Genomic DNA, 27,500 nt, shown 5'->3' with positions numbered 1-27,500 from the left:
AACCTCCCAGAAGGCCCTGGGGCTCAGCGTGAAAGGACAGAGGCGATCAGCGTAAGTGTTTTTTTACGCTTGGTGTTTCTGTTATTCATTTCTAATCTGTCGCCGCTGATGAAAAGATTCTGCCATATGATCTCCCTGATTCTACTCCAAACCGTTCCAAATCTTCCACTGAGGCCACAGCGCCCTGCACCCACCCCCCGCACACCCCCCCTCCCTCCTCTGACTGTTCTCCCTCCCCCCCTCAGGTTCCCTAGGCGACCAGGCCAAGGAGGAGGCAAGGCGCCATCCATGACCCCCCCCCTGAACCACCACCATTTCATTTCATTTCAAACCTTTATTTAAAACTCGATAGGCACCACCCCCAGCAGGTGAGTTCAGGGTCCGTATCTGCTGCTGATGGGTCACCTGGGCCCCTGGGTGTTTAACACTTTTAATCTGGGTCAGAATGACCCCAGTTCTCCTCTCTGGTCCAGGGTCGGAAGAGAACCTGGATCTGGTTCTGATCCAGATTAAACGTTTTCAAACAACCGGGCGGTGGTGTACTGTGACATCACCTGTAGTGTACTATGACATCACCCGGGGTGCTGAGATGATGATTCCATTCTTGAACTCTCTCCCTGAGACCTTGATGACAACAGAGAATGCTGATCTCACCCTGGCCGTGCTCGACAGAGCTGCGTGTCTGACTACAGCCTGTTGATGTGTCTGACTACAGCCTGTTGCTATGTGGCTCTGTAACTAACCAGTGTCCCCCCTCCCTCCCCCAGGGCCTGGTCACCCCCCCTATCCTGCAGGACCGACAGGATCAGTGGCGGACTGGCCATCGGGCAAGCCGGACAAATGCCAGGAGGGCCGCGAGACTCTGAGCCACTCAGAGAATGTATTATTAAAAAATGTAAAAATAAATAAATAAATAATAATATTTTTAATTTTGTCTCTGGTGGTTTTCATTGAAAATAACTTATTTCAGAAAACCGCGGCCCAACACATTTTATATCGGCCCGGGCCGTCCGCGCAGTATGTATGCCCAGGGCCTAACGAATTTTCTCATGATCAACTCGTTGCTACGCAACGCTAGATAACTCGAGTAGAAGAAGAAGAATCGAATATAAGAACGAAATGTATCTGGGCAGTAAACGACCAAAGGGTGGGGCAGAGAAAAAGAGGGACAAATCAAAGAAAGCTCTATTGGTGGAAGGGGGGAATTAACGAATATAACCTATCTGTTTGCGAAGCAAGCAGGTGCTAGCAACACCTCAACTAGATAGATAGACTTTATTTGTCATTGCTACAGTACAGGTACCAAACAACGAAATTTAGGAGGGGAGGCTCCCCTGGTGTTTAGGAAAGGAAAAAGAAACACATTTTAGAAAAAGCATAGATGCATAAAATCACAAGAAGGTAAGGAGCTGGTTTACATCAATAGAGGCTATGTACACAATCCACTGTACTATACTGCACAGATAGTCAACTAGGGTTGTCATATTTCACAACAAAGTATTTTTTCACATTATTTTAAAGTGTCACAGTTTGCAGGCTTGAAAATGTACATGTTTGTGCCTCAGCACTAGCTGCCATACAATCCGTCCGGACTGTCCTGGGCCCAGAACTTAGGCCTTTTCTGTGTTCAGGGCCTTGACGGCCCTGTGGTAGAAGCTGTCCTTCAGTCTGTTTGTCTTAGCGGCCGGGGTCCTGTACCTCCTGTTCGAGGGCAGCTTGACAAAGTGTTCGTGCCCAGGGTGGGTCGGGTCCTTGGAGATCTTGGAGGCCCTCCTGAGACAGCGTGTTTTGTACAGCTCCTCCAGAGAGGGGAGGGGGGCGCCGGACTAGCACTCGGACTAACATTAAACTTGTGGTAGAGGAGACGACGAGGGAGAGAATGATTGACAGGGTTGTAGTAGAGAAAAACAAACTACTTAGTAGTCTGCTAACTACATGAAGGTAAGACACATTTATTATTATATACACTGTGGCTGTGCAGTGCTCTTTTTCTGCTTTGGTGAAGCTAAATGTAATATGCACTGTGGCTGGTGTATTGTTTAGGCTCATACATGTGATGGTTCATGTAACTGTTTGTTTTTGCTAACGTTATTGTATTCCGTGTCAGAGCAGCTTCTCTTAGCTACACCGAGTCTATATTAACGTAAGCTATTAGGCTTAACTGGACCTCAATGTTTTCACCAGGTTCGAGCAGTTCAGTGTTATAGCGTTAGCTAGCTGGCTAGATAAGTTAACTTAGGCTGTGTCCACCAACGAGCTGCTGCAAATGTTTTATCAGTCGGTGGTTGCCAGCGTTCTGTTCTTCGCCGTGGCCTGCTGGGGTGGAAACATCTGTGCCAGGGATGCTGCGAAGCTAAACAAACTGGTGAAGAAGGCCAGCTCTGTGGTGGGGACCGGGCTGGACAGCCTAGAGGTGGTGGCAGAACAGAGGATGGGGAAAAAACTGGCGGCCATGCTGGCCAATCCCTCCCACCCGATGTACTGCGAGCTGGCAGGGATGAGGAGCAAGTTCAGCCACAGATTTGTTCTCCCCCGTCAAAGTACAAAAAGATTTGGACAGTCCTTTATTCCAGCTGCACTCCGACTCTACAACCAGGCCCTGCAGGGTGGGGGAGACCTGGAGATGGAACTTTTGGAACTTTTTACTTATTGAGCCTGCACTGTTTTATGTATTTTATTGAATGTTTTTCTGTTTTCTGTACTGAATGTTTTCTGCCCTAACTGAGCTGTTTGACAACAAAATTTCCCCATTGGGGACAATAAAGGTTTTCAATCAATCAATATATTTAGCTAAACAGCACCAAGCTAAGGTAAATAGATAGGTAGTGTTAGCTAGTGCTAATGTTCACCATCTCTGTAGTCTGCTCTAAAATACGCAATCAAACAGTGCAGGCAACCCATGCTGTTCTGTGAATGAGACGAGCTATTGACTGATGATAATATAGTTAATATTAGTTGTCAATATTTTGGCTAAGATAGATGCCACAGTTCAGGTTAAGTCAGTCACTGTGGATTGTTGTCGGCACTCTGAATTCATCAGTGATTGTAGCGTATGTCAGTGTGTGTTACGTGTTCCAAATGTCTACATTCAATTCTAGTCAGTCTAGTTATCTCAAGCTTTTTATGTTTGTCATAGTATTGACGTGACTACAATACGTAATCTATGCACGACACAGACGTAAACAGATATGCGTGAATTACGACAGTAGAGGGTATATAAGTCATGCTACTGTGTCTGTATGCCATGTGACTGTGAGCCGGGAGTATTGAATATATAAAGTTAACGAACCCTTGAGTTGAGTCCTCCGTGATTTATTACATGGTGTCAGAAGTGGACCATTTTTGCTAAAGTCAGTAAATCATGGCGAAATTTAACCCACCGGATAGTTTTTCTTTTGATAAACCGACGGAGTGGACCGACTGGAAAAGGCGCTTTGAGAGATTTCGAGTAGCTACCGAGCTCAACAAGAAAACGGGAGAAATACAAGTATGTTCCTTGATATATGCAATGGGGAGTGAAGCGGATAATATCTTCAAATCGTTCACGTTTACCGAAGCAAGTCATGCGAATAGTTACAACGTTGTGATGAAAAAATTTCATGAGTACTTTTTCCCAAGACGGAACGTTATCCACGAGCGCGCTGTCTTTTACCAGAGAGTGCAGCGGCATGGTGAGCAGGCAGAGACATTTATCAGAGCTCTTTATGACCTATCAGAACACTGTGAGTTCGGCGAAGTAAGGGATGAGAACATTCGGGACCGGATCGTAGTGGGGATTGTGGATAAGGAGCAGTCTCGTAAATTGCAGCTCATGTCAGGTCTCACTTTGGCGCTAACCATACAGTCTGTTCGGCAGTCGGAGACCGTTAACATGCAAGTCAATGCACAGGAGGAGGCTAATGTAGCCACCGCAGCCGTACAAGAAGTGCGGGGAGCGCGAAATAAAAATCTAAAATGGCGGCGAAATGACCAGAGAGGAGGAAGAGCCGCGGAGCGTGGAGGGAAGTGCGGCCGGTGTGGGAAAACGGAGCACATTGACCCAGAGAGGTGCCCAGCTCGAAATACGACATGCAATAAATGCAACAGGACAGGACACTGGCAGAGCCAGTGCAAAACCAAAGCGGTGAGTGAAGTAACGGATGAGACAGATGAGCAGGAAGGATACTACATGGGATCAGTGAATGCAAAAACAAGTGTTGAGCAGTGGAATGTGCAGCTTCTCATTGGTGCAACATCAGTGAAGTTTAAAATTGATACAGGAGCTGATGCCAGTGTTGTGTGAAGAGACTTTTAACATGCTTATTCCAGAGAGGGAACTGAAACAGACCAGTGTAGCACTCACCAGCCCAGGGGGTCAATTAGACTGTCAATAAAGTAACCGGTACCTACCGGTACCGATTTTCGGTACCCAACCCTACCTCTGAGCCACGCTGAGAACGGGAGAGACACACACTCTGAGGTGGAGTGTTACATCGCAGCTGTCATGGACAGTGTGCCAGCTAGCCCACGAAAGATGGACCGCATACGAGCAGCTACTGCGGCCGACGAGAGGCTGCAAACGGTGATCAGGTACATCAGGTCAGGATGGCCTGAGCACGCATACCAAGTACCAAGTGACATACGTGAGTACTTCGCTACACGAGATGAACTTTCAGAGTACGACAGGCTCGTCGTCAGAGGAAGCCGCATAGTGATACCAGCGACAATGAGAGCAGACATCCTCGATAGAATCCACGATGGACATCAAGGACTCTCAAAGTGTAGGGACAGAGCGAACGCCTCGGTCTGGTGGCCCGGCATTTCCACACAACTCAAGAACATTGTCTATTCGTGTCAGTCCTGTTGTGAGTTGAGAAGAGCACAGCAGAAGGAGCCGTTGATATCTACTCCGCTCCCCGACAGACCATGGCAGCGTATAGCTCTAGACCTCTGTGAGCACAACAAGCAGAACTACCTAGTCATCTCAGACTACTACTCAAGGTATATTGAGATACTGCACATGACGACGACAACCAGTACTCAAGTTGCTTTGAAGCTCAAAGGAACATGCGCCCGCTACGGCATCCCAGATGTGGTTGTCAGCGACAATGGACCTCAATTCTCGAGCGCTGAGTTTCGAAACCTGGCACGTAAGCTCGACTTCGAACACATTACTTCGAGCCCACACAACGCACAGGGGAACGGTCATGCAGAAAGGGCGGTCCAGGTTGCTAAGCGAATCCTGAAACAGAAAGACCCTCTCATCGCACTCGTGCTACAGGTCGACGCCCTGCAGTACAACGGGGGCCAGCCCAGCTGAACTTCTAATGGGCCGGAAGATCCGGACGACTCTACCGACCATCGAGGGGAACCTGCAACCCTCATGGCCTGACAAACAGCAGATCAAGCAGAAGGACTAGGCTGAAAAGAGGAAGCAAGCCTTCTACTACAACCAACGACATGGGGCGAGACCCCTACCTCCACTACAGCCTGGTGGTAAGGTCCTCACAAAACTGGACCACCAGAAAACCTGGACAGCTCCTGCAGTCGTGACCAGCGAGAGTGTCACGCCACGCTCTTATCTCATCGAGACACAGCAGGGGGTGTCACACCGCCGCAACCGGCGCCACCTCCAGGCAGTTCCTGCTCCACAGCCAGCTGGGGACACAGCACCTGCCTCACCTGTTCGTGAGGACACCAGTCAGGAGCCAGGTAACGCCAGTATCAGCATACTTGCTGGTGCCGAAGGACTGTCACAGACCAGGTCTGGACGGATCTCCAGACCGGTTGTCAGACTGGACTTGTTCCAGAATGTGAACCGTTCATTTGATAATTATTTGCTAATCCAAATGTTGATTGATATTATCGTTTATTGATTGCGATAGAATAACATTGTTTTACAGAATGTTCATCTGTTGTTTACTTCAAGGAAAGAAACGAAAAGGGGGAGATGTCATAGTATTGACGTGACTACAATACGTAATCTATGCACGACACAGACGTAAACAGATATGCGTGAATTACGACAGTAGAGGGTATATAAGTCATGCTACTGTGTCTGTATGCCATGTGACTGTGAGCCGGGAGTATTGAATATATAAAGTTAACGAACCCTTGAGTTGAGTCCTCCGTGATTTATTACAATGTTAACAATCCGTGTTGCGTTTGGAAATAGGGCTGTTGTGTCGCAAATGCCAGGGCTGTTTTTTGATCCCAGTCCGCCCCTGCCTGCAGGACAGACAGGATGACCAGAGAGACCTGCAGGAGAAGTGAAATGGATGACTGTTAATTAAAATGGCTGCCGATATGTTTCCTCTGATGTGAACTCTTTAATAAAGCCCTTCTTGGAAAGTGTTTTTTGCATGTTCTGAAGCGTTTGTTCTGGTACCAAAGCGTTGTGTAATGGTGTAGCTTAACCAGTACATGTTCTGCTGTTTCTTTTACCTGACAGCAGTCATCACATAATCCACACGATCACAATCCTGTCAGGTGTTGTCCTGTGATGTGAGTTCTGTTAAAGCTCCTGTGCTGTTATCACCACCTCTTCCATTTCCTCTCCTAACTAAACATTTTACAAAAATATGGAGAATTTCAGAAGGACTGATGGATATAATAGTATGTTATGATATGATGGTGTGCTGTGTTCATGAAGGTAGTAAACATTACCACAATAACACCATACAGAAACGGGGGCTGAAATGCTTCAAGGCTCAACAAGACCATTTGATTGTGTTTTTCATTTTATATCATTTTCTGAGTTGTATCATTTCCAACACATTATTCATTCAGTCTTTCTATTTAAACACAACAGGCCTGATGTCATGAGTGGAATGTCCTTGATTATACAACAGTTAGTTCCGACCAAGTAATTAGATTGGACAAGAGGCATTCCATGAGTGCTGATATACAGCAGTGGAGGCTCCTCCATAGAGGTGGAGGAGGCCTGGCCTCCCCAATAATTTGAGAGAAGAGAGAGAGATTTTAAAAAGCAATAATTACATATTTTATTTTTTATTTATTTAACAAAAAAAATATTTTAAATTGTTTTATATTAATATTATTTATTAATATTATTTCCGTTTTGTTCATAAATATTTTCCATGGCTAAAACCCAATATTGCAATTGTAAAGCACCTACAGGCCAGAATCCCTATCCGTTTCTATTGAAGGAGGCCAGGCCTCCTGTCGAAAAGTCCAGGCCTCCTGTTGGAAAGTGGTTTCTCATAGAAGTCAATGTAATGCAATTTTTTTCATGGCAATATGTGATTGGCCCATCACTGAAAATGGGTGGGAACAGGAGGCCTCTCCTCCGTTGTAGTACTTTTTTTCCGCCACACGCGTGTATGAGTGCTGTTCTGCAGGATAAATATTAGAAATGAGTCCAGGGCTGAATGATTGACATTTTGTTCGTCCAATCACATGAAGCCATTTTGAGAATTCGCCAGTCACTTCAGTCAAAGAAACACTCCATAGTGTCTACGAGTGTCCTATCAACTTGTCCTTTACAGAGCACCCATGGCTATTATCCCTGAAAATAATAGCTCATTTGGCCAAATACTTTTGCTTAAAATGACCTCGGAAATCGGCGAGATTCTGGCGCGATTTATACATCGAATAGGTAGACAACATTTAGGATTTATTGAACAGTTTTATTTTTAATGTAGTCGATTTCGTTTTATTACAAGTCAATGTAATATTCTTCCATATCAAATGGAGTCCTGGAGAGAGTATGCCGCCCCTCAGCTAAACCAGTGGTGAGTTGAACTAATCAGATGTCTCTACCAGTGTTACACCACTAGTTCTCAGTAGTAATACCACTCCATTGCATGTCTGTGTTTCTCAGCAGATGAAGCCAGCTGGAACCAGTACTGTCCTCACAACATTAAACATTTTTATTTATTTATATTAAATATATTGAATAAAACTACATTTGATAAAGAAACTGTTACTTATCTTTTTTATATGCTCAACTTGATTAAATTGATGATTACATGTTGAAGCTGTAGAAGAAGAAGAATGAAAAATGTAGGCTAAACTAAATTGTTTTTTAACCACATAATTATCAAATTCCTGCCTTTTACACATGTTCACTGGGCATTTATATTACATCCAAATGTAATTTCTCAACTTAATTATCAGGCAGGCTCATAGACTTACAGCAATGTCATTTCTTCAGGCAGGCACATAGGCTAAGCTCTGCACAATGAATTCCATCAATCAGAACTTTCTGATTGTAGCTTACAGCACAAAGACAGATAAGAAGAACATTCCATCGCGAGTGAAGCGAGCAAGCGGAAAAAAATTTGCCTCCTCAATTCTGGAAGTCACCAGCCTCCACTGATATACAGTATAACAGCACTGGGACTTTTAACTATATGTATCACTCCGCCGCACAGGTGTTCTACTAAATGACCGTTAATTAGACTGACATGTTAATTAGACAGACATGTTAATTAGACTGACATGTTTGTGTTCAGGTTACTAGTTAGTGTTAATTAGACTACATGTTTGTGTTCACGTTACTAGGCAACTGTCCATTTGAAGTTCAGTTGCGGAACAATTTTTTGTTTATTTTATGCTTAAATAAACAAACAAATCATAATCTGTTGTCGCTTATTACTGTTAACTAATAAATCGCGCTGTAGAACTGTTGTATAAAAGCAATATCACACTGGAGGTCGTGCGACCTACGACCGAATCACAGCCGTGGTGATATTCAGTGTAACACACTCCCTCGTGTGATATTGCTTAATTAAATCTCAAAATACGATGATGTTATAAGACAACACAACACACTCACCCAGACACAAATGAAACATCTGGACAAGGAGGGAAGGAAGGATGGAGGGGGGAGGGGGAGGGGAAAGAAAGGAGGTGTTTGAAAACGTTTTTGAACAAGATGGTTTATTTAGTTTAGTTAGGTAGACAACAAGAAAAAAGACACGGATACATAGTGTTAGTTATGAAGTTATGAAGAATTTTTAAAAGAAACCGATCTATTATAAGGATATGACGCAGGACCAGCAGTGGCTCTCGTCAGTCTAACGTCCCACGCAGTCCGCTAGGTGGCGGTAATGCACCGTAGGTTGGTTGGCCAACCGCCAATCGAATTAAAAACGAGAAGAAGAAGAAGATGCAGTGCCACTCCCATCCCGTAGAGGCGTCACCGAGCCCACCGCCCGTCACAACGTCTCCAAGACGGCGGCGTCCTGCTGTCAAATCTCAAAAATACTGACAATGTTATAACAACACACAACACTTGTTAGGTAGGTTTCATCCAGAAAATGAAACATATATCTGTACAAGGAGGGAATGAGTAACGATGAATTGAGAATCAAGGACCCCAATTGAAATAAGCCAGTGGCTTTCTTGGGTTTTTATCCTGTTAGTTGACCTTGTATGTAATATGTACTTTCATCTACCTACTTCTGCAAATCTTCTAATAAAGTTTTCAATCAATCAAAAGGGAAGGAAGGAAGGATGAAGGTAGACAGGGAGGGAGGGGAAGGGGAAACAAGCTGGTATGTGTGTATGTGTGTGTGTGTGTGTGTGTGTGTGTGTGTGCGTGCGTGTGCGTGTGCGCGTGTGCGTGTGCGTGTGCGTGTGTGTGTGTGTGTGTGTGTGTGTGTGTGTGCAGTACCACTCCCATCCCGCAGAGGCGCCACCTGTCACAACGTCTCCAAGATGGCGGCGCCCTGCTGTCATGCGTCCGTGCGGTGAGAAGACGCTGTCGTAACCTTAGTAACCTAGAAACCTTCATCTCTCATCTCCGGTCTGATCACCGGCGGGTAAAACAACAACGCAGATATCTGATCTGATAGAAGATGTGGACAGGAACGGTAGTCCGTCGTCTCCGGGCCGTCAGCGGGACCAGGACCACCGGGACCACCGGGACAGCCCCCCTCCTCCCCCGGAGGAACCTCAATGTCAGCGTCGCGCTGGGCGCCCAGGCAGTGCCCAAGACGAAGAGGAGGAAGGAGCCCCGGGTGCAGGTGTGTCTAGAGTAGAGGCTGGTGGAGGTAGAGGTTGTGTCTCAGGAGGTAGAGGCTGGTGGAGATAGAGGCTGTGTCTCAGGAGGTAGAGGCTGTGTCTCAGGAGGTAGAGGCTGGTGGAGATAGAGGCTGTGTCTCAGGAGGTAGAGACTGTGTCTCAGGAGGTAGAGGCTGGTGGAGCTAGAGGCTGTGTCTCAGGAGGTAGAGGCTGTGTCTCAGGAGGTAGAGGCTGTGTCTCAGGAGGTAGAGGCTGTGTCTCAGGAGGTAGAGGCTGTGTCTCAGGAGGTAGAGGCTGTGTCTCAGGAGGTAGAGGCTGTGTCTCAGGAGGTAGAGGCTCTGTCTCAGGAGGTAGAGGCTGTGTCTCAGGAGGTAGAGGCTGGTGGAGGTAGAGGCTGTGTCTCAGGAGGTAGAGGCTGTGTCTCAGGAGGTAGAGGCTGTGTCTCAGGAGGTAGAGGCTGTGTCTCAGGAGGTAGAGGCTGTGTCTCAGGAGGTAGAGGCTGTGTCTCAGGAGGTAGAGGCTGTGTCTCAGGAGGTAGAGGCTGGTGGAGGTAGAGGCTGTGTCTCAGGAGGTAGAGGCTGTGTCTCAGGAGGTAGAGGCTGTGTCTCAGGAGGTAGAGGCTGTGTATCAGGAGGTAGAGGCTGTGTCTCAGGAGGTAGAGGCTGTGTCTCAGGAGGTAGAGGCTAGTGGAGGTAGAGGCTGTGTCTCAGGAGGTAGAGGCTGTGTCTCAGGAGGTAGAGGCTGTGTCTCAGGAGGTAGAGGCTGTGTCTCAGGAGGTAGAGGCTGTGTCTCAGGAGGTAGAGGCTGTGGCTCAGGAGGTAGAGGCTGTGTCTCAGGAGGTAGAGGCTGTGGCTCAGGAGGTAGAGGCTGTGTCTCAGGAGGTAGAGGCTGTGTCTCAGGAGGTAGAGGCTGTGGCTCAGGAGGTAGAGGCTGTGTCTCAGGAGGTAGAGGCTGTGTCTCAGGAGGTAGAGGCTGTGTCTCAGGAGGTAGAGGCTAGTGGAGGTAGAGGCTGTGTCTCAGGAGGTAGAGGCTGTGTCTCAGGAGGTAGAGGCTGTGTCTCAGGAGGTAGAGGATGTGTCTCAGGAGGTAGAGGCTGTGGTGCAGGAGGTAGAGGCTGTGGTTCAGGAGGTAGAGGCTGTGTCTCAGGAGGTAGAGGTTGTGTCTCAGGAGGTAGAGGCTGTGTCTCAGGAGGAAGGGGCTGTGTCTCAGGAGGTAGAGGCTGTGTCTCAGGAGGTAGAGGCTGTGTCTCAGGAGGTAGAGGTTGTGTCTCAGGAGGTAGAGGCTGTGGCTCAGGAGGTAGAGGCTGTGTCTCAGGAGGTAGAGGCTGTGTCTCAGGAGGTAGAGGCTGTGTCTCAGGAGGTAGAGGATGTGTCTCAGGAGGTAGAGGCTGTGTCTCAGGAGGTAGAGGCTGGTGGAGGTTGAGGCTGGTGGAGGTAGAGGCTGTGTCTCAGGAGGTAGAGGCTGTGTCTCAGGAGGTAGAGGCTGGTGGAGGTAGAGGCTGTGGCTCAGGAGGTAGAGGCTGTGGCTCAGGAGGTAGAGGCTGTGTCTCAGGAGGTAGAGGCTGTGTCTCAGGAGGTAGAGGCTGTGTCTCAGGAGGTAGAGGCTGGTGGAGGTAGAGGCTGTGTCTCAGGAGGTAGAGGCTGTGTCTCAGGAGGTAGAGGCTGTGTCTCAGGAGGTAGAGGCTGTGTCTCAGGAGGTAGAGGCTGTGTCTCAGGAGGTAGAGGCTCTGTCTCAGGAGGTAGAGGCTGTGTCTCAGGAGGTAGAGGCTGGTGGAGGTAGAGGCTGTGTCTCAGGAGGTAGAGGCTGTGTCTCAGGAGGTAGAGGCTGTGTATCAGGAGGTAGAGGCTGTGTCTCAGGAGGTAGAGGCTGTGTCTCAGGAGGTAGAGGCTGGTGGAGGTAGAGGCTGTGTCTCAGGAGGTAGAGGCTGTGTCTCAGGAGGTAGAGGCTGTGTCTCAGGAGGTAGAGGCTGTGTCTCAGGAGGTAGAGGCTGTGTCTCAGGAGGTAGAGGCTGTGTATCAGGAGGTAGAGGCTGTGTCTCAGGAGGTAGAGGTTGTGTCTCAGGAGGTAGAGGCTGGTGGAGGTAGAGGCTGTGTCTCAGGAGGTAGAGGATGTGTCTCAGGAGGTAGAGGCTGTGGCTCAGGAGGTAGAGGCTGTGGTGCAGGAGGTAGAGGCTGTGGTTCAGGAGGTAGAGGCTGTGTCTCAGGAGGTAGAGGCTGTGTCTCAGGAGGTAGAGGATGTGTCTCAGGAGGTAGAGGCTGTGGTGCAGGAGGTAGAGGCTGTGGTTCAGGAGGTAGAGGCTGTGTCTCAGGAGGTAGAGGTTGTGTCTCAGGAGGTAGAGGTTGTGTCTCAGGAGGTAGAGGCTGTGTCTCAGGAGGTAGAGGCTGTGTCTCAGGAGGTAGAGGCTGTGGCTCAGGAGGTAGAGGCTGTGTCTCAGGAGGTAGAGGCTGTGTCTCAGGAGGTAGAGGCTGTGTCTCAGGAGGTAGAGGCTGTGTCTCAGGAGGTAGAGGCTAGTGGAGGTAGAGGCTGTGTCTCAGGAGGTAGAGGCTGTGTCTCAGGAGGTAGAGGCTGTGGTGCAGGAGGTAGAGGCTATGGTTCAGGAGGTAGAGGCTGTGTCTCAGGAGGTAGAGGTTGTGTCTCAGGAGGTAGAGGCTGTGTCTCAGGAGGTAGAGGCTGTGTCTCAGGAGGTAGAGGCTGTGTCTCAGGAGGTAGAGGCTGTGTCTCAGGAGGTAGAGGCTGTGTCTCAGGAGGTAGAGGCTGTGTCTCAGGAGGTAGAGGCTAGTGGAGTTAGAGGCTGTGTCTCAGGAGGTAGAGGCTGTGTCTCAGGAGGTAGAGGCTGTGTCTCAGGAGGTAGAGGCTGTGTCTCAGGAGGTAGAGCCTGTGTCTCAGGAGGTAGAGGCTGTGTTTCAGGAGGTAGAGGCTGTGTATCAGGAGGTAGAGGCTGTGTCTCAGGAGGTAGAGGCTGTGTCTCAGGAGGTAGAGGCTGGTGGAGGTAGAGGCTGTGTCTCAGGAGGTAGAGGCTGTGTCTCAGGAGGTAGAGGCTGTGTCTCAGGAGGTAGAGGCTGTGTCTCAGGAGATAGAGGTTGTGTCTCAGGAGGTAGAGGCTGTGTCTCAGGAGGTAGAGGCTGTGTCTCAGGAGGTAGAGGCTGTGTCTCAGGAGGTAGAGGCTGTGGCTCAGGAGGTAGAGGCTGTGTCTCAGGAGGTAGAGGCTGTGTCTCAGGAGGTAGAGGCTGTGTCTCAGGAGGTAGAGGCTGTGTCTCAGGAGGTAGAGGCTGTGTCTCAGGAGGTAGAGGCTAGTGGAGGTAGAGGCTGTGTCTCAGGAGGTAGAGGCTGTGGCTCAGGAGGTAGAGGCTGTGTCTCAGGAGGTAGAGGCTGTGGTGCAGGAGGTAGAGGCTGTGGTTCAGGAGGTAGAGGCTGTGTCTCAGGAGGTAGAGGTTGTGTCTCAGGAGGTAGAGGCTGTGTCTCAGGAGGTAGAGGCTGTGTCTCAGGAGGTAGAGGCTGTGTCTCAGGAGGTAGAGGCTGTGTCTCAGGAGGTAGAGGCTGTGGCTCAGGAGGTAGAGGCTGTGTCTCAGGAGGTAGAGGCTGTGTCTCAGGAGGTAGAGGCTGTGTCTCAGGAGGTAGAGGATGTGTCTCAGGAGGTAGAGGCTGTGTCTCAGGAGGTAGAGGCTGGTGGAGGTTGAGGCTGGTGGAGGTAGAGGCTGTGTCTCAGGAGGTAGAGGCTGGTGGAGGTAGAGGCTGTGTCTCAGGAGGTAGAGGCTGTGTCTCAGGAGGTAGAGGCTGTGGTTCAGGAGGTAGAGGCTGTGTCTCAGGAGGTAGAAGCTGTGTCTCAGGAGGTACAGGCTGTGTCTCAGGAGGTACAGGCTGTGTCTCAGGAGGTAGAGGCTGTGTCTCAGGAGGTAGAGGCTGTGTCTCAGGAGGTAGAGGCTGTGTCTCAGGAGGTAGAGGCTCTGTCTCAGGAGGTAGAGGCTGTGTCTCAGGAGGTAGAGGCTGGTGGAGGTAGAGGCGGTGTCTCAGGAGGTAGAGGATGTGTCTCAGGAGGTAGAGGCTGTGTCTCAGGAGGTAGAGGCTGTGGTTCAGGAGGTAGAGGCTGTGTCTCAGGAGGTAGAAGCTGTGTCTCAGGAGGTACAGGCTGTGTCTCAGGAGGTAGAGGCTGTGTCTCAGGAGGTAGAGGCTGGTGGAGGTAGAGGCTGTGTCTCAGGAGGTAGAGGCTGTGTCTCAGGAGGTAGAGGCTGTGTCTCAGGAGGTAGAGGAGCCGGCGTCTAATGATCACAAGGTTGGCAGATCGGCGGTTCGAGCCCCGGCTGGCCACATGTCGAGGTGTTCTTAGGCAAGACACTGAACCCCAAAATTGCTCCCAGTGAGCGGGCCGGCCGGCGCCTTGCATGGTAGCTTGGCCGCCATTGGTGTGTGAATGTGTGTGTGAATGGGTGAACGAGAGGCCGTTGTTAAGAGCTTTGGAGCAGTCCATTTACCATTTACTGAACTAACTCTTATTCAGGTATCATACAGGTTCTATGACCGCATCCAATTAGGGTAGGGAGCGCCACCTGCTGGTCAGGCGACGTATTAACATGTTTCACATCACCCAGGTGGAGATCCCCGGGCTGCAGAGGATCACCTACGCTGAGCGGATGCACTACGTCCCGGGCCTGGCCAAGCCCAGCTTCCCCAGGTGGACCCGCAGCTGGCAGGACCCCAACCACTACTACTCCCCCCGGCACGAGGACATGAAGCTGCACAAACACAAACCCTGCTACATCTACCACCAGAGGACCAGTCCACTGGAAGGTCTGTCTGTCTGCCTGTCTGTCTGTCTGTCTGCGTGTGTGATGTCAACAGATGAAGAAGGTGCAAGATTATTTATTAAGTCATCATTGTCTGTGTCTGTGTCTGTCTCTCTGTGTGTGTGTCTGTCTCTCTGTGTCTGTCTCTCTGTGTGTGTGTCTGTCTCTCTGTGTGTATGTCTGTCTCTCTGTGTGTGTGTCTGTCTCTCTGTGTGTGTGTCTGTCTCTCTGTGTGTGTGTCTGTCTCTCTGTGTGTGTGTCTGTCTCTCTGTGTGTGTGTCTGTCTCTCTGTGTGTGTGTCTGTCTCTGTGTGTGTGTCTGTCTCTCTGTGTCTGTCTCTCTGTGTGTGTGTCTGTCTCTCTGTGTGTGTGTCTGTCTGTGTGTGTCTGTGTCTATCTCTCTGTGTGTGTGTCTGTCTCTCTGTGTCTGTCTCTCTGTGTGTGTCTCTCTGTGTGTGTGTCTGTCTGTCTGTCTGTCTCTGTGTGTGTGTCTGTCTCTCTGTGTGTATGTCTGTCTCTCTGTGTGTGTGTCTGTCTCTCTGTGTGTGTGTGTCTGTCTCTCTGTGTCTGTCTCTCTGTGTGTGTGTCTATCTCTCTGTGTGTGTGTCTGTCTCTCTGTGTGTGTGTCTGTCTCTCTGTGTGTGTGTCTGTCTCTCTGTGTGTGTGTCTGTCTCTCTGTGTGTGTGTCTGTCTCTCTGTGTGTGTGTCTGTCTCTCTGTGTGTGTGTCTGTCTCTCTGTGTGTGTGTCTGTCTCTCTGTGTGTGTGTCTGTCTCTGTGTGTGTGTCTGTCTCTCTGTGTCTGTCTCTCTGTGTGTGTGTCTGTCTCTCTGTGTGTGTGTCTGTCTGTGTGTGTCTGTGTCTATCTCTCTGTGTGTGTGTCTGTCTCTCTGTGTCTGTCTCTCTGTGTGTGTCTCTCTGTGTGTGTCTGTCTGTCTGTCTCTGTGTGTGTGTCTGTCTCTCTGTGTGTATGTCTGTCTCTCTGTGTGTGTGTCTGTCTCTCTGTGTGTGTGTGTCTGTCTCTCTGTGTCTGTCTCTCTGTGTGTGTGTCTATCTCTCTGTGTGTGTGTCTGTCTCTCTGTGTCTGTCTCTCTGTGTGTGTGTCTGTCTCTCTGTGTCTGTCTCTCTGTGTGTGTGTCTGTCTCTCTGTGTGTATGTCTGTCTCTCTGTGTGTGTTTCTGTCTCTCTGTGTGTGTGTCTGTCTCTCTGTGTCTGTCTCTCTGTGTGTGTGTCTGTCTCTCTGTGTGTGTGTCTGTCTCTCTGTGTCTGTCTCTCTGTGTGTGTGTCTGTCTCTCTGTGTGTGTCTCTCTGTGTGTGTGTGTCTGTCTCTCTGTGTGTGTGTCTGTCTCTCTGTGTCTGTCTCTCTGTGTGTGTCTGTCTCTCTGTGTGTGTGTCTGTCTCTCTGTGTCTGTCTCTCTGTGTGTGTGTCTGTCTCTGTGTGTGTGTGTGTGTCTGTCTGTGTGTCTGTGTCTATCTCTCTGTGTCTGTCTCTCTGTGTCTGTGTTTCTCTCTCTGTGTGTGTCTGTCTCTCTGTGTCTGTGTCTGTCTCTCTGTGTCTGTGTCTGTCTGTGTGTGTCTGTGTCTGTCTCTGTGTGTGTGTGTGTGTGTGTGTGTCTGTCTGTGTGTGTGTGTGTGTGTGTGTCTGTCTGTGTCTGTCTGTGTCTGTGTCTCTGTCTGTCTGTGTGTGTGTCTGTGTCTGTCTGTGTGTGTCTGTGTCTCTCTCTGTCTGTCTGTGTGTGACTCTCTCTGTCTGTGTGTGTGTCTCTGTCTCTCTCTGTGTGTGTGTGTGTGTGTGTGTGTGTGTGTGTGTTTTTCTTTTCTAAAAAACACTGCACTCGATGAGGACATTGTCATATTCACAACCAAGGCCAGATTACAAGTCCTTCCTACCAGACTCAACCTCTCTATTTGGTTTCCTTCCACTCAGGTTCCTCATTGCTTGCACCACACCACAGAACAGGTTACAGAAACACTATCACACATCTTGAATGGCTGTTATGTTTACAAAGGAATGTATATAGCACGTCATGACAGAATTGTGAGCCTTATAGTAAAGGACATATCACTCCACTTCCCAGTTACAGTGAAAATGTATACACATGCTTGTGTCAATGCATCTATGTTCAATTTCTGTAATGACCAATGTCACTTTTCACAGTTGTCTGCTAACACACCAGATGTTGTTGTTGTTAATGAAGAGTCCAGAGAGGTGTCTGTATTAGAGGTAGCATGCACCTTTGATATAAGCCTAGAGGAAGCCTTCATGACTAAGGTCATGAAATACCAGCAGCTTGTAAATACCATCTCAGAGCTAGGCTATAGGTGTACGCTATTAGTCTTTATATTTGGCAGTCTTGGACATGTGCACAGATTGGTTGTCAGAGGACTACGTCTACTGGGAATGTCCAAGGGAGAAGCAAAAAGGCTCAGCAAGTATTGCTCTGTCTCTGCGATTATTGGCAGCCGCCATATATGGCGGAGACGGTGTTACTTGTACCCGTGAGTCTTGTCCTGTTGTATGTGAAAGACATTGTCCATGTCTGTTTGTGAATGCATCCCATCTGTGCCTTCAGTATTTGTGTCCCTGTATACTTGTTTCTATGTGGACAGAAATAAATGATTAAAATGTGCGTGTGTGTGTGTGTACCTCCAGGGGTGCGTCAGGCACTGTGGCTCACCAAGACCCAGCTGACCAATGGGCTGCCGGCGCGGGTGACGTCACTGGGCCAGGACCCGGCAAATCAGCTGGCCGACCAGGACCAGCGCGTCCAGGACGCCATCAGACACGCCCGCTTCTGGGACACCACCCAGCCCCGCCCCGCCAGGACCACCTTCTGGTGAGTCTGACCCCTGACCTCTGACCCCTAACCCCTGACCCCTAACCCCTAACATCTGACCCCTAACCTCCTTCTGGGACACCACCCAATTACAGAGATTGTGTCTATAGTCGTCAGGTGAGAGGGCTATGTAGATTTGAGTGTCGTCCGCATAGTTGTGGTAGGAGATTTAGTTCTTTTTGCTGAGGTGTCCCAATGGAAGCATGTAGAGATTGAATAGAAGGGGGCCAAGGATTGATCCATTGTGTGTGTGTCTCTCTCTGTCTGTCTGTCTGTGTGTGTGTGTGTGTGTGTGTGTGTGTGTGTGTGTGTGTGTGTCTCTCTCTGTGTGTGTGTGTGTGTCTCCAGCCTGGCCCTGCTGAGGAGCCTGCTCCACCTGTGTGGGGGTCTCCAGGCGTCCCGCCCCGGCCTGGGGGGCCGCATGCTGGCGGAGAACCCCCGCCTGGCCGCCACCTGGACCAGAGGTACGACCAGGACAGGCAGGCAGGGGTTAACACTAGAACAGCGTCCAATCAGAGTGTTTTTGCTAGGTAGAATAGATTTACCGTTTAAAACACTTGACATTCTTGGTAGTGAGTGTTCCGGAATTCTTCGTCAGTTGGTGAGTTGGTGAGTTAACACTAGAACAGCTGTGTGTGTGTTACCATGGTAACCATGTTAATTGTTAATTGTTAATTTTATTTATAATGCGCCCCCCATCCAACTTTTACATCGGCCCGGGGCGCAGCCCGGGTAAAGGAACAGATAAAGACAAGGACAAGGACAAGGAACACAGAAAGCAAACAGACACAGACTACTTAAACGAACATCTCAAGGGATACAATTTACAACAAATAGGGAGTAGACTTAGGGAACATCATTGACGAAGAGGTGGGTTTTTAACTTGGCTCTAAAGGAGTCCAGAGTGGGGGCAGACTTGATGGCGGAAGGGAGCGCGTTCCACAGGGTCGGTGCTATCACCGCAAAGGCACGGTCACCCTTCCTCTTGAGGTTGGTGCGGGGGACCCTCAGGCTGAGTTGGGCGTCGGACCTGAGCCTGGGCCTTGAGGTGGAAGACAGGTCCAGGAGGTCCTTGATGTAGGGTGGGGCGAGACTGTTGAGAGCTTTGTAGACAAAGGTGCAGATCTTGAACTTCACTCTCTTCTTTACTGGGAGCCAGTGAAGGGAGATGAGGACAGGGGAGATGTGGTCCCTCATTTTAGTGCCTGACACCAGCCTGGCAGTGGCATTTTGGACTAGCTGCAGGCGGTAGATGGTCTTATCAGGAAGTCCAGCATAGAGTGAGTTGCAGTAGTCGAGCCTAGATGAAATTAGCATGAGGACGACCCTCCTCAGGTCACTGGGGGTGAGGAAGGACTTGATCTTGGCTATGATACGTAGTTGGTAGAAACATGACTTCACGACGGAGCTCACTTGTCGGTTAAAGTTGAGCTCGGAGTCAAAGATGACACCGAGGTTCTTGACATGTGGTCTGACAAGGGTGGACAGGCTTCCCATGTTGGTGCTGAGCTGAGTGATGGCGGTGGTGTTGCCGATGAGGAGGATTTCCCCCTTGCTCTCATTCAGCTGTAGGAAGTTCTGGGCCATCCACTCCTTCACATCGTGGAGGCAGTCCATCAGGCGCATCAGATCGGCGTGGTCGTCAGTGTTGATTGATAAGTAAAGCTGGGTGTCGTCCGCATAGCAGTGGAATGAGATCTGGTAGCGTTGAGGGATTAGACAGAGGGGGAGCATGTAGAGGGAGAACAAGATGGGACCGAGGATGGAGCCCTGAGGAACCCCACAGGTGAGGTTGGCTTGTCTGGAGGAGCTGTATGCTATGTGGACGGCGTAGGTTCTATTGCTGAGGTAAGACTTGAACCAGGACAAGGCGGTGTCGGTGATGCCAACCTCCTGCTGGAGTCGATTAAAGAGGATGGCATGGTCTATGGTGTCAAAAGCTGCGCTGAGGTCCAGGAGGACCAGGGCAGCACATTTCCTGGAGTCTGCGATGAGGAGGAGGTCGTTCCAAACCTTTAAAAGTGCCGACTCAGTGCTGTGGCCAGGTCTGAAGCCAGACTGAAACTTCTCCAGGATGTTGTTCTGTTGGAGGTAGGGCCATAGCTGGCTGAGGACAGCCTTTTCCAGGAGCTTGGCCACGACTGGGAGCTTGGAGATGGGTCTGTAGTTACTGAGGTTGGAAGGGTCCAGGTTGGGTTTCTTAAGGAGAGGCTGTACCACTGCTTGTTTGAGGGTGGGCGGAACAATGCCAGTGGCCAGCGAGCTGTTGATTATTGAGAGGATGTGTGGCCCTACTGTGTCGAACACCTCTTTGAGGAGGGGGGTAGGGATGGGGTCCAGAGGCGATGAGGCCGGCTTCAGTACAGCGGCCATCTTGGATAGGGCTGGTAGAGTGAAGGGACAGAAGCTGGAGAACGTGGATGAACATCCCAGTGTGACGGCTAAGTCCTTGGTGGAGTGCGGGATGTTTTTTCTGATATTGGTGACTTTATCAGAAAAAAAGGATAAAAATTCCTCGCACTTAGCCGGGGATGGATCCTGGATGACGGTAGGGGGGGGGTGAACAACGGTGTTGATCGTCCTGAATAACACTCTGGGGTTGTGTGAGTTGTTGGAGATGAGAGTGGCAAAGTACTTAGCCCTTTCAGTCTTTACGACCTTCTGATAGGTCCTCTGCTTTTCCCTCAAAATCTCGAGTGAGATGGTCAGCCCGTCCTTTTTCCACCTGCGTTCCGCCTGTCTCCACGCTCTTCTCTGAGATCTGATGGTGTCGTTGAGCCAAGCCGTGACCTTGGGTTTGGGCTTTTTCAGGGTAAGCGGGGCTATCGAGTCGAGGATGGAGCGACAGGAGGTGTTGAACATGGAAGTGAGTTCCTCTGGGTCAGATGGTGCCTCTCCTGCCCTGGTGTTTTGGGCGGCCATGAAGGCAGAGGAAAACCTTGGGGCTGTCTGGGCGTTAATGCATCGAGAGAGGCGAGCAGAGGATTGGGTAGAGGGAGGGATGGACAGAGATGAGGTGAACAGAACTGCCTTATGGTCACAGTCAGCATGAGCCAGCATGGTCTCCACGTCACTGATGGGGATGTTGATTGAGAGGACCAGATCTAATGTGTGTCCTCCACTGTGGGTGGGGCCAGAAACATGCTGGGTCAAACCAAATGACTCGATCAGGTCCAGGAATTCAGACTCGAAAGCCCGGGTGGGATTATCCACATGGATATTGAAATCCCCCACGATAAGCACCTTGTTATGGCTGGGAATGATTTCAGTAAGGAGATCAGAGAATTGGGATGTAAAATTCTTGGTTTCCTTAAAGGTCTTGCTGTCCGTCGGGCGGTAGATGATCATGATGAGGAGGGTTATGCCTACTTTCAGCAACTGAACCTCAAAGCTGGAATAAGTATGACAGTTCAGCAGAGAACAGGTGTATTTGTCCTTATATAGGCAGGCCACGCCCCCTCCCGTCTTACCGCGTCTCGGGATGCTGTGGTACTTCCAGCCAGCTGGGCAGAGTTCGTTGAGAGAGGAATAATCCCCAGGAGTTTGCCACGTTTCTGTGATGAAAAAGAAAGAGAGATCTTGTTTGGATATAAAGTCATTCAGCACGGATGTTTTCTCCTTCACCGATCTGGCGTTCAGGAGTCCCATCTTCACCACTTCACGAGTCACGGGCGAGGTAGGTGTCTCTACAGGCATGTGTTGATCTCGAGGCCGGGTGGGAGAGAGGGGTGACGGCTCGGTATTGATGCGGGCTCGCTGTTTGCGTTTCACCGCTGATCCAGCCCGATGCCCTCGGCATCTGCCTGCTCCTCTCCGGTGAATCCGTTTGTTAATACTCCATGGTCCGTAGGGAATAGTGAAGGGAGCTGTCATGTTCGATGGGATTTCTGCTAATGAGGCACGGATGTCAAAGAGCTCTCTTCGGTCATATCTTTATATGATCGGGTTCGTTTGAAGAACACTCTGACATAGTAAAACGTAGTAAAACGAACAGTAAAAAACAATGACAGGTAGAAAGTGGCCGGCTGCTCTCGGGCGTAGCGCCGCCATCTGTTATGTTGTTATGTTGTTATGTTGTTATGCTGTTATGCTGTTATGTTGTTATGCTGTTATGCTGTTATGCTGTTATGCTGTTATGTTGTTATGCTGTTATGCTGTTATGCTGTTAAGCTTAATGTTACCTACTATAAGAGTTTAACACTAGAACAGCCGTGTCTATGTTACCTACTATAAGAGTTTAACACTAGAACAGCCGTGTCTATGTTACCTACTATAAGAGTTTAACACTAGAACAGCCGTGTTTATGTTACCTACTATAAGAGTTTAACACTAGAACAGCCGTGTCTATGTTACCTACTATAAGAGTTTAACACTAGAACAGCCGTGTCTATGTTACCTACTATAAGAGTTTAACACTAGAACAGCCGTGTCTATGTTACCTACTATAAGAGTGTAACACCAGAACAGCCGTGTCTATGTTACCTACTATAAGAGTTTAACACTAGAACAGCCGTGTGTGTGTTACCTACTATAAGAGTTTTACACTAGAACAGCCGTGTCTATGTTACCATCTATAAGAGTTTAACACTAGAACAGCCGTGTCTATGTTACCTACTATAAAGGCCAATGCACACGGCGTGCAATTTTTGTTGCACCACAACATTCGATTGCAATGCACACAGCGTGCGATGCGATTTTTGTTGCACCGCAAAATTCAATTTTCAACTCACACCATTGAAGTCTATGAGAAAATCATAAAAAATCGCATCCCAATGCACACGGCGTGCGATGCAATTTTTGTTGCACCACAACATTCCATTCTCAATTGTTACTTTATTGTTACGTAGTCGGACCAGGCAGACTGATTACAATAGGCTCTACCAATATTGCTTGCCTTGCTTCCACAATTTCTACAAGATACAACTGGACATAATATTGTGATAAAATATGTGGGTCCCCTGATTTAGGGGTATTGGTAAAATGTCAGGAGAGGGAGTGCACAAAACACACAGCCAGAAAGGTGTATTATAAAAGCCACTTTATTATTATGGGCGATGATCAGCCGGACATAGATTCGGAGGACGGCATAGTTCAATAAGTTAGAGCTGGTTTCCCTAATTACCATTACAAACAGTGTACAAAAAAGGCACGCTCTATTGGAGCCACAGCACGCTCATAAAGCCACACATAGAAGCACGCTCATATCGAGCCACAGCATAACCATACGGGCCGACACGAGGCCATAGGACACCACACAACTCCACTACAAGGGGCGGTCAGCAAGACCGGGTGCTCACCACTACACGGTAGCCAATGTTCCTGCGTTCGCGCTACAATATTGTGCCTACATGCTCGATTGTTATTATTATGTAATATAGGCGTCTTGTATGTGAGATGGGCCGTGTAGCTATGTGGCATGACACGGAAATAAATCATGCATGCAGTAATTCGTAGATCTAGTAATGTGTATAGTGGCAGCTGTGGGCTAGGTGTAGTGGCTGGCTGATGGTGATGTTCATATATTGCCCTTGACTGTCAAACCGTTAAAATAGATGATTGCTCCATCCACAATTGAAGATGTCAGGTTGACTGGTTGACAAGTTATGAGCTTTTCGTCATCCATTTCATCCATTCAGGTTACCGGTAAATTACATACACGTACAGTAGAGTAAATATTAATTTTGGGTTGGCAGATGTTCGGTTTTCAGTGGACAGTGTCTATACAACGTGTGTACAATTTGGCTGGTCATTCAGTCGTGCTAGATTAGAAATCTGGCAACCCCGTGCTATCGTAGATCTTTGAGTAAACTAATATAATATATATAGTATAGTATATATTATAAGTATAAATAACGTTACTTGCTCAAAGATTTACTATAGCCTTTTTGGCTGCACAGTACAAAATACAAATAACAACAATGATAATACTTTTTTAGTAATATTTTATTCACATGTAAATATATGCCATCATGTTAAATAACTTAATACCCTCCCTAAAGCACGTGTTTTTCAAACTACTGTTACAATTAATTTGGTTCCGTTTGTATTGGAAACTGTTATTAAACAGTTTATAAGAGTACAGTAACGTAATAGACTAGTGTTTTGATGCAAGCTCCGAAATGTCTCCGCTCCGCCTCCAATCTCTCCCAGATCCACGTCAAACTCCTGTCTGTTCAACCTGAAGTAAGTTGTCTGGAGCGGTCCTCCTGTACACTACAGCCTCAACTGTTGACCAAGTTGAACTCTCCTTTCATTGTGAGACTGCAGAATCTCTTTCAGAAAAAAAGGAGACAGTCAAAAATGTATGCTCCAGTCTCTCTCCCCGTTATGAGTGACTCAATTAATTTAGATAGACCAGTTGAAGTTTTCCCAATTGTCCCATTGTGATGCAATAATCCGTCGCACCACAAACTTTTACAAAATTTGCCAAATTTGACAGTGCGACAAAACTCGCACGCCGTGTGCTTTGTCCCATTCAAAACGAATGGAATCGAATTTTCGCGGTGCGATTAAAATCCGGGCCGTGTGCGTTGGGATGAGATTTTCTCATAGACTTCCATTCAAACTTCAAAATCGAATGTTGTCGTGCAACAAAAATCGCACGCCGTGTGCATTGGCCTTAAGAGTTTAACACTAGAACAGCCGTGTCTATGTTACCTACTATAAGAGTTTAACACTAGAACAGCCGTGTCTATGTTACCTACTATAAGAGTTTAACACTAGAACAGCCGTGTCTATGTTACCTACTATAAGTGTTTAACACTAGAACAGCCGTGTGTGTGTTACCTACTATAAGAGTTTAACACTAGAACAGCCGTGTCTATGTTACCTACTATAAGAGTTTAACACTAGAACAGCCGTGTCTATGTTACCTACTATAAGAGTTTAACACTAGAACAGCTGTGTGTGTGTTGCTATTTAAGCAATATCACACGAGAGGGAGTGTGTTATACTGAATATCAGCACGGCTGTGATCGTCTTCGGTACTCGGCCGTGTGATATTGCTTTTATACAACAGTTCTACAGCGCGATTAATTAGTTAACAGTAATAAGTGACAACAGATTATGATTTGTTTGTTTATTTAATCACTAGAACAGCCGTGTCTATGTTACCTACTATAAGAGTTTAACACTAGAACAGCCGTGTCTATGTTACCTACTATAAGAGTTTAACACTAGAACAGCCGTGTCTATGTTACCTACTATAAGAGTTTAACACTAGAACAGCCGTGTCTATGTTACCTACTATAAGAGTTTAACACTAGAACAGCCGTGTCTATGTTACCTACTATAAGAGTTTAACACTAGAACAGCCGTGTCTATGTTACCTACTATAAGAGTTTAACACTAGAACAGCCGTGTCTATGTTACCTACTATAAGAGTTTAACACTAGAACAGCCGTGTCTATGTTACCTACTATAAGAGTTTAACACTAGAACAGCCGTGTCTATGTTACCTACTATAAGAGTTTAACACTAGAACAGCCGTGTGTGTGTTACCTACTATAAGAGTTTAACACTAGAACAGCCGTGTCTATGTTACCTACTATAAGAGTTTAACACTAGAACAGCCGTGTGTGTGTTACCTACTATAAGAGTTTAACTCTATACCATACAATACCATATCACTCAACGAAATATTTATTAACAAAATAATTCAAGAATTCATGAGACACTTTTGTAAAATGACATCAATGCAGCAACATACCCATTGAGTTCCAAAAACAACAACTTTAGTCCAGAACTTTAAAGAAAACGTTTAACTTCTATCTGAATCAGTATTAAAACGTTTGCCATTGTAAGTACTGCTGACGCCTACCTACATGACTCATATGGACAGAGCTGTTAGATCTCACACACACTGTCTCTCTCTCTCTCTCTCTCTCTCTCTCTCTCTCTCTCTCTCTCTCTCTCTCTCTCTCTCTCTCTTTGTCTCTCTCTCTCTGTCTCTCTCTCTTTGTCTCTCTCTCTCTCTCTTTGTCTCTCTCTCTCTCTCTCTCTCTCTCTCTCTCTGTCTCTCTTTCTCCCTCCCTCTCCCCTCCCTCTCCCTCTCTCTCTCTCTCTCTCTCTCTCTCTCTCTCTCTCTCTCTCTCTCTCTCTCTCTCTCTCTCTCTCTCTTTTTGTCTCTCCCTCACCCCTCCCTCCAGGTGAGGACCTGTTCCAGGTTCGAGGGCAGAGCGGACTGCTGATGACCAGCCGTGCGGCGCTCCCAGTGCCTTCTGGGAAGGAGGAGGTCCAGGCCACACAGGGACACGTCCTGGAGACCTTCTACCCCGTCTCCCCCACCATCGACCTGGACGCCTCCCACCTGTACCACGACACCACACACACAGGTACACACACACACACACACACACACTTCCCACCTGTACCAGGACACCACACACACAGGTACACACACACACACACACACACACACACACACACACACACACACACACACACACACACACACACACACACACACACACACACACACATTTGAATACTTTATTTGGTTCCACAAATCATATTACACAAACAGGGAATCAAATATTTCGGGGCTAAGCAGCACTGAACTCTCAAGGGTCACATGACACCTCCTTCTCCACACGGCCAAGCTGATAATAATAGCCGAGACAGAGCAAAAGTTGGCAACCTGTTTGGCCTTTCTTTTAGTCATTGCAGCAATTCTCAGACCCCTCATGGTGCATTTATATACATGGCCCAGACTTCCAAATACAAGTATACTGAATTTACACTTGTACCCAAAGCTGGTTATCGTACCAAGTAGTGGTTGGTATTTGATATACTTGTCCTGGAAAGTCTGGTCCATGTATAGGTCAAAGGGGCAGCCTTCTTCTACAATCAGCACCTCCTTGTGGCCGGTGTCAACAAAGACAACATCAGGTGTATTTGGGATGTTGGCAAAAACGTCATTGGTAAAACCAAACCACTCTGGTAACACTCTGGCATGCTTGTACATAGCTGCGCTAGATGGTAAGATATTTTGTACTGTATCAGACACAATGTCCACAATACGGTCATGACGAGCTATGTACAGGTGTTTGTATGCATTACATCCATTTGTTATGTGTGCAATGGACTCTAGGTGTTGTGAATCCTGATGGTTTAAACAGAATGGACTGTGAGTGTGGGGATACCAGGTGGACAGATTGTACTTGGTCGGTAATACCTGCAGTCTTGCTTTGATGGTGAATTTCAAAACATCCTCACCAACAGCGGCGTTCTTAACTCTTTGACTGCCAGCCATGTTCAGAGCGGAGAGCTGCCAGACTTTTGGGGCATACTGCCAGACTTTTGGGGCATTTTCGCTGAACTTTGAAGACCCACCAAATATTGACTTTTCGGACTACATAAACATTGAACATATCTACCAAGACTTTAGACTCTCTTCTTTCATCAGAAAAATAAAGTTTGTTTCTAGCCTCTTTGAGTGTTTAGAAATCGGCCGTAGAACATAGGGTGGTTTCAGCAAAAACACCTGATTTTGACCAATAAACAGAGAAAACTAGCTTTTTCTGCAGAGAAGCAAATTCAAGCAAAACGGTGACTGACGTCCACATATTTTAGTTTTAGTGACACCTCAAACATCTGAAAAGTTGTTTACTTCTATGAAACAATAAAAACAACACAGGAAAAAAGGCTTTTGATGACAAAATAACTACATTTATTCACAGATTTAGAACATTTAGAATCATCATCACTCAATAATATATTTTTTCTGTGTGGTAGGCTTTGAAGCACTCTCCTGAGTGCAGGGGTACATGGCAGGACCTGCACCACATTCTGGTCTCTCTCCTTTTACCCCTTCGAACGCAGACCCTACATTTTCTTGCTGGCTGTGTGTTATTGCTGGTGGGCCTTAATTTTTCCAACTCATGCCTGGCCATCCGGCCATCCAGCCTGCTGTCTGG

General features: G+C 48.0%; 1 protein-coding gene and 1 long non-coding RNA gene across 4 annotated transcripts in view; both read left to right on the top strand.

Moving 5' to 3' along the window:
- The window catches only part of LOC308151051, a 2,707-nt gene extending 1,869 nt beyond the window's left edge, over positions 1–838 (top strand). Inside the window, exons 6-8 of the long non-coding RNA XR_013937274.1 lie at positions 1–51; positions 246–368; positions 768–838. The exon at positions 1–51 is cut by the window's left edge and continues 24 nt beyond it. This is a non-coding gene — a long non-coding RNA (uncharacterized lncRNA). The remainder of the gene's footprint in view (positions 52–245; positions 369–767) is intronic.
- A 983-nt stretch (positions 839–1,821) lies between these two features.
- The window catches only part of mrpl37 (mitochondrial ribosomal protein L37), a 35,000-nt gene continuing 9,321 nt past the window's right edge, over positions 1,822–27,500 (top strand). For 2 of the 3 annotated variants that reach the window (XM_080524810.1, XM_080524809.1), the window contains exons 1-5: positions 9,670–9,971; positions 14,556–14,754; positions 17,400–17,583; positions 17,932–18,047; positions 25,731–25,916. In XM_080524810.1, the coding sequence (XP_080380936.1) occupies positions 9,804–9,971; positions 14,556–14,754; positions 17,400–17,583; positions 17,932–18,047; positions 25,731–25,916 (853 nt within the window). In that variant the 5' untranslated portion in view covers positions 9,670–9,803. Of the gene's footprint in view, positions 1,942–9,669; positions 9,972–14,555; positions 14,755–17,399; positions 17,584–17,931; positions 18,048–25,730; positions 25,917–27,500 lie in introns of those variants that run through there. The other variant, XM_080524811.1, reaches the window with a different exon arrangement.

The sequence above is a fragment of the Nansenia antarctica genome, assembly GCF_963989245.1.
Source record: "Nansenia antarctica genome assembly, chromosome: 2".
Classification (NCBI taxonomy): Eukaryota; Metazoa; Chordata; class Actinopteri; order Argentiniformes; family Microstomatidae; genus Nansenia; species Nansenia antarctica.
Note: the sequence above shows the minus strand (reverse complement) of the source record. Positions and strands in the feature narration are given on the sequence as shown.